Here is a 7446-nt window from a genome sequence, read left to right as displayed (position 1 = left end):
CAACAAAAGGATGTATTAGTTTAATGCTCAGGAATAGGGAAAGTCTTTAACGTTTCGAGCTACGCTCTTCAACAGAAAGAATAAGGAGAAAACAAGGAGAAAAAAAATTTCAATGTCGTGGTCAGCGATCTATCACACACACACACACACACACACACACACACACACACACATATATATACAGAGAGAGAGAGAGTAGCAATAATTATAGTGATATAGAATAAGGAGACTTGTTCATACTCAAGATCTATTTCCTCTTATTTTATAATTTCATACAGCACATTTTTATGGCTTAATTTTCTGTGCAGCTTCATTCGGGATATGTCCATTTGATAGTTTTGATGCAACTGCCTGTACTCTGTGTATGGAAAACATGTAGGTTGTAATAGCCATAAAATATGTTGTATGAAATTGCAAAATAAAGGAAATAAATTTTGAGAATGAACAAATCTCCATATTCTATATTGTTATAATCATTGCTAATATACACTCCAGATAATATTACCATCTAGAGAAGGGAGCACAGAATTACCCATCGGAGGAATTTACAGCACGAGTGACAACTCATAGTAGTCATGAACATTAGATACTAATCAATGCAGTTAGCCATAACCTGGAACATAACTGAGAACCACTATGGCATCCACCCAGATTATATATCCCTCCAAACTCACATTAATTGTGTGTGTATACACACGCACACACATATAGTTGGTGCTCCAGCATGGCTGCAGTCAAACGACTGAAACAAATAAAAGAATAAAAGAATATATATACTGACTGAAATTATTTCAAATTATCTGTAGATTATTAGATGATGAATTAGCAGAATCTAATCTGGTTAAGTAGCAGAAAGCACAGGAATTCATAGTATCAGAGAGGTAAAATAAAGGTATACAGTCAGAGTGAGAGATTTGCAAGGCTTATACATGCATACATATTTACATACATACATATATATGTATGTGCATGTGCATGCACACATACACATACACAAATGCACACAAACACACACACACATCATCATCATTGTTTAACATCCACATTCCATGCTGGCATGGGTTGGACGATTTAACATGGAGCTGGTTAGCAGGAAGATGTCCAGTCTCCAACTGTCTGTTGCGGCATGGTTTCTACAGCCGGATGCTTTTCCTAACACCAACCACTTAGCAGTGTGTGCTGGGTGCTTCTTTACCATTTCCATCATCATCTACTTAATGCCAACTTTTCCAAGCATGCATGGACCAAATAGAATTCATTGAGGAGGATTTTTCAATCACTGGCTGCATTTGTTGTCATCAAGCCTCATCTGTTTTCATTTTTTCTAATGGCCTGACACATTTTTAAGGGAAAGTGGAAATGGATAATGCTGTTTGTATGACAGTGATACTTATTTACAAGCCTCATGTGGTATGACAAGCCAAGTGAAATCATAGTTGTGGCCCCTGCCAGTGCCATATAAACGGCACCCATGTCAGTGGCATGGGAAAAGCACCCAATACACTCTTGGAGTAGTTGGTGTTAGGAAGGGTATCTAGCCATAGAAACCAAGCCAAATCAGACTGGAACCTGGTGCAGCTCTCTGCACCAGTTATCAATCAAATCGTCTAACCCATGTCAGTGTGGAAAGTGGCTGTTAAATGATGATGATGATGAACATATGCATACATGTCTGTATGTCTGCCTGTCTATTTATCTACCAAACTGTCTATCATCTATGTCACTCTCTCTCTCTACATAATTACTTGTGTGTGTGTGTGTGTATATGTGTATTTGTAGGGGTCTGCATTAGCTGGAATATGTAGATGTCTTATATATAAGAGATCTTTGAAGTCCATTGTTTTGGTTTTCTCCCTAAGTAACAAGCAATTTTAAATGAAGTCAACGTAGAGCTTGTAAATACTAAGGCCAGCAAGTTCAGGGAGGGGTTAAGTCTATTACATCAACTCCAGTGCTCAACTGGTACATACTTTCTCAACCTCGAAAGGATGAAAGGTAAAGTCAGCTTCAATGGAATTTGAACTCAGAACGTAAAGACAGATAAAGTGCTACTAAGCATTTTGCCTGGTATGTTAATGATTCTGCCAGCTCATCAGCCTAAAAGCTTCTAAATATTAAATGAGGCTTCCTTCATTACCACAGTAATTGAAAAGGCAATGTGAAAAATGCAATATGAAAATAGAACAAACTACCCACTTAGGATGGCAGCAAGTCCAAATAAGAAATGATACAGATCTTTAGCCCTGGTGTACAGGGTAATTGGGTTAAATTTGAAAGTTTGCATAAAAGGGAAAGGAAACTCAATATCCCATCCAAAAATTTTGTAGTTCCATCTAATCCAGGATAACCCTGAAAATATTGTTTGCAAGAAATGGCAAAACAAAGTACATGAGGTGAAAGAGCAATCACATTTTTATAAGAATATATTCTGCTCAAGATGTGTTTTTGTTGTTGTTTAACTGTAGGTCAACTCTCCTTGAGTAGATTTAGAATGAGAGATGTTCCAGCCATATCCACCTTGTCTTCTGAGGTGTATTTAGGACTTCATTATCTAATGTGTCTGTCTCTTTGTTAAGATGGGCGATCTTTCAATACTAGTCCATTACAACTTCCAGTCGTTGCGTGCACGCATACTGATTACATGATCGTATGGTGCGTTTGTTTTTCAATGACTTGAAAATATGAAAAGACAACATTAAATAGAAACTCAAACCTTCTCCCCCTCAGATGCATACAGTTCTCAAACTTTAAACACATAAACACACTATACGATCATGTAATCAGTATAGGGAGGAGATACGCCACTGTGGAGGTGTGCTTCACAACTGAGGAGGAAGCAATAAAGCACTCCACAGAGGCAATAAGGACAGAGGAATGGGTGCTCTTGCCCTCATACTGTGGCAAACGTGTGGCCAAGGTGCGAGTGAGTAAGGTGCCATCTGAACTGAAACTTTAAACACATAAACACACTATACGATCATGTAATCAGTATGCGTGTGTGCAACGACCGGAAGTTGTAACGGACTAGTATCGAAAGATCGCCGTTAAGATGCTATGGTATGATATTCCATAATTAGAAGTATGCTAGAATTAGTAGTCAAAACATGCCTCGCATCATCATCATATTTATCATCACTGTCATCACCATACATTAACTTTTCTTGCTTGTATGGTTTGAACAGGTGTCATCATCAGGCACACACAACAATAGGAAAACTGGCCTTGATGTGACTGCCATCCAGCATGGAAAATATTCATTTTATTACATCGCTAGCAATAGAGTCAGTATCTACAAGGTGTTTGGAGTAAATTTTAAAATTTTTATGTCTTCTTTTCTTTTTTTTTTTTAGAAACACCTTGATGTATTGATGAAAAGTCAACAGCCTTTAGTAACATAAAGATTAAAGTTGTAGTTGAGAAAATGTTAGCTGACATAGAAGATTGGAAGCCATCTAAATATTAGAAATGAGTTACTTGTATCATGATGATATGTGCTGGCTATCAAAATGCCAGCATCATGAGTGCTGCTCTTGCTCTGTGAACACTGTATAGGCTGTTAGACATAACATGGTCAACTGTAAGTGAGACTATGAAGCTGTGACCAGCAGTAAGGGATAAAGCAGGTGTTCTAACTATGTCTGCACACTGGAATTCATGCCTATATCTTTGAACAGGGCCTTAGGCTCAATTTGATCAAATATGAGAAGCTGCCAAAGATTGTGGTCAATCTTGTCTGGAAAGGATTGCTACTGGAAGGCCAAGTGTGTAGCAACAAAATTCAGCTCCTTGCCATACCTCTAGAAATAGGCAGAAGTAGTTATCAGAGAATTTCTACTTCGCCAGCCATAATTTCTAAAATGCTAATCCCCTGATTGTAATCTCATGGATTATTTATGTGTGGAGTGCAGTTGAGAAAGACACCAACCACTCTGCTAACGAAACTAAGGCCAAGCTGGTGGCCAAGATCAAAGAGGTATTTTATAATCTTCCCAGAGACACAGTGAAGAAAATATGCACTAGTTTTTAGAACTATCTTGAGGCCATCATGGAAGCTGAGGGCATCTACTTTGAGAAACTGTTACCTCCCAGCCATAATTTAATTGTTATTTTTTGATTTTTTAAAATAATTTAAATTTTGGATGGGATATTGTGTTTTCTTTTCCTTTAATGCGAACTTTCAAATTTAGCCCAAGTACTCTGTACATCAACACTAAAGGTTCCCTTCAGATCTGTATCAGTAACAGTCTTTATTTAGAGTTACTGTCATCCTAAATGTGTAGTATGCAATGTGGTTTGCAGAGCTCATGCTTTCATTATAAGTGCCAAATCTTGCACTGCTGGCTTTACTAATAACCCAAGGCAAGATCCAGAAACAGTCCTGCTATTTGAAGCATAAGCTCTTCTGTTTGTATATGACATCTAATCTTTTTATTGAATATTTTATTGGTTTGAATAATCATAATGTCATTTGCTGTTATAGTTCAATTAAATTCATCACTCACCAGTATGACTGATTTTATACTTTTAAATGTGTAAATTCTTGGTTTCAACTCTCCGAGGAAGTATGTATGTTCAGTATCAAACACTGCTTCCTCTGGTGTTTCAAACTCTACCACTGAATTCCTTTCACATATTATGAGGATCTTATTCTGAAATAAAGTTCAAAGTGAAGTGATATTATAAAATGACACAATATGCATTTGGTTCAGTGGCTGAACAACTGCAGCCTGTCAATAGCTCAAATCTGGTGGCATTTCTTTTCTAAAGATTTATACAAGAGACTGTTGAAGCTTCATGAAGTGCCTACTGGGTACATATCTTGAACAAATGAACCAATGAGTAGGTCTCTACTCAGTTACTCAGCCTGCTTCAAAAAGTAACCAAATTCTGCTCAAATCATACCATAGCATCTTAACAAAGAGAAAGACACATTAGATAACGAACTCCTAAATACACCTCGAAAAACAAGATGGATATGGCTGGAACACCTGTCATTATAGGTCTACTCAAAGAGAGCTGACCAACAGTTAGGCAACAACAAAAACATATCTTGAGCAGAATACATTCTTACATAAATATAACCTCATGTAATTTGTTTTGCCTTTTCTTGCAAACAATATTTTCAAGGTTATCCTGAATTACATGGGACTAGCACACAATCCCTGAACTGGTCATGCCTTAGAAGGTTTGAACTTATAACCTAGATGACTGTCATTTAGTTCCTTAACCCTTTTGGTACCAGTATCCTGAAACTGCCCTTGGTTCCATAATACAATTGTTCTGTTTTAAAGTTATCAAAATTTTGTGTTAATTTATTTTCCAAACATCAGCTTAATAAAAATGAAGTTATTTTACCAAATTCTTCATTTTCTCGTTATTTCCAGTATTGATTTAAATAAAGGTAATGTATTTTAATGGAAATATAATAATAATAAAAGAGTTGACTTTCCAGTTACAATCTCTTTATCCTTTATCTTTTATTGTTTATTTGTTACAGTCATTAGACTGCAGCATTGCATATAGTTACATTTCGAGAGGTGCTGCATTTGTGACCAGACTCATCATAAATGATTCAAATTTTAGTTTACAGATGGCTTGATCCATTAAACATCATCTTGAAAGTAATATGTAATAACACAGATCTTTTTCTTAATCAGCATGTCTATGTGGTTAAGAGTTTCTTTCTGTAACCACATAAGTTACAAGTTCAATCCCGCTGTGTGGTGCCTTGGGCAAAGTACTCAGATTGAGCCATACTTTGTATGTGAAATTTGTTAGAGAGAAACTATACACACACACACACACACACATATATACATTCATATATATCATCATCATCGTTGTTGCTTAATGTCCACTTTCCATGCTGGCATGCGCTGGACGGTTCGACTGAGGGCTGGCAAGCCAGAAAGCTGCACCAGGCTTCAATCTGATCTGGCAAAGTTTCTACAGCTGGATGCCCTTCCTAACACCAACCACACCGAGAGTGTAGTGGCTGCTTTTTATGTGCCACCGGTACAAGGGCTAGTCAGGCAGTACTAGTATCGACCATGCTCAAATGGTGCTTTTTACATGCCACCAGCACGGGTACCAATCAGGCAGCACTGGCATCAGCCATGACAATGACTTCTCTTCACTCAACAGGTCTTCACAAGTGCAGTTCATTGCCCAATGATTGAAGAGTACTCTTAAATGGGCTGGTTATACTGCACTGGCATTGGCCATGGTTATGGTCTCACTTGGCTTGCCAGGTCTTCTCAAGCACAGCTTATCTCCAAAAGTTTTGGTCACTTGTCATCGCCTCAGTGAGGCCCAACATTCCAGGTCTTCCTGGGTCTACCTCTTCCACAGGTTTCCTCTACTGCTAGGATGTGACAGTTTTTCACACAGCTGTCCTCATCCATTCACAACACATGACCATACTAGTGCAGTCGTCTCTCTTGAACACCACATCTGATGCTTCATAAGTCCACTTTTTCTCTCAGGTCGCTTACACTGTCATGTATGCACACTGACATTACACATCCAGCAGAGCATACTGGCTTCATTCCTTGCAAGCTTATGCATATCCTCAGCAGTCATATCCCATGTTTCACTGCCATGTAGCATGGCTGTTCGCACAAATGTGTCATACAGTCTACCTTTTACTCTGAGCAAGTGGCCCTTTGTCACCAGCAGAGGTAGGAGCTCTCTGAACTTTACCCAGGCTATTCTTATGCTAGCAGCAACACTCTTAAAGCATCCACCACTGCTACTGACTTGATCACCTAGGTAATGGAAGCTATCAACTACATCTAGTTTTTTTCCCTTGGCATGTGACAGAAGCTGTTTCCTGCACATATTTATTGTCCTTGAGCATTTGCCACACACAAAATCTAACTTCCCAGTTAACCTTCCTTTGATATTGCTGCACTTCTTATGTGTTCATAGCTTACACTGGGTACATCTTATGGAGTTTCTACTTATGTTTTTTCTACCGATCAAGCAGGGCCATCTACCTGAAGGGACTTGTGATTCATCTGCTTTCCTATTTACTGAGGCTTTGGCTTTGCTAGATTAATTCTATGGCCTTTCGATTCTCGACCGTGCTTCCACATCTGAAACTTCTCCTCTAGCTTTGATAGTGACTCAGCTATTAGAGGTCATCAACATGGAGAAGCTCACAGGGGCATACTATATATATATATATATATATATATATTTGAAGGTTTGGAGGTGATGTACAGAAATTATATAGAAAAAAATTAAGGTACTCAGAAATCTGGATGTTTGTACATTTACAGATTTTTATTAATGTCACATATTAAATAAAGCGCTTTTCACCTAGTCATGTAGGATTTTCAAATTGTTTTGAGAAAACTTTGCGGAGGGTCTCTTTATATAGTTTTATTGAGTGTGTAGGGGTGGAGAGAGAGATATATAGGATAGTAAGAGAGGGTGAGGAAA

The 7446-nt window shown here is 38.0% G+C and overlaps 1 protein-coding gene across 1 annotated transcript in view; it reads right to left on the bottom strand.

Moving 5' to 3' along the window:
- LOC106873590 (cilia- and flagella-associated protein 44) overlaps positions 1-7446 on the bottom strand; it is a gene marked incomplete at its 3' end in the record, with an annotated part of 187418 nt that overhangs the window by 113191 nt on the left and 66781 nt on the right. Inside the window, exon 12 of the mRNA XM_014921024.2 lies at positions 4503-4649. Within this exon, the coding sequence (XP_014776510.1) occupies positions 4503-4649 (147 nt within the window). The remainder of the gene's footprint in view (positions 1-4502; positions 4650-7446) is intronic.

Source organism: Octopus bimaculoides, chromosome 5 (assembly GCF_001194135.2).
Source record: "Octopus bimaculoides isolate UCB-OBI-ISO-001 chromosome 5, ASM119413v2, whole genome shotgun sequence".
Taxonomy (NCBI): domain Eukaryota; kingdom Metazoa; phylum Mollusca; class Cephalopoda; order Octopoda; family Octopodidae; genus Octopus; species Octopus bimaculoides.
The sequence above is the reverse complement of the archived record's forward strand: the minus strand, read 5'-3'. Positions and strand labels throughout refer to the sequence as shown.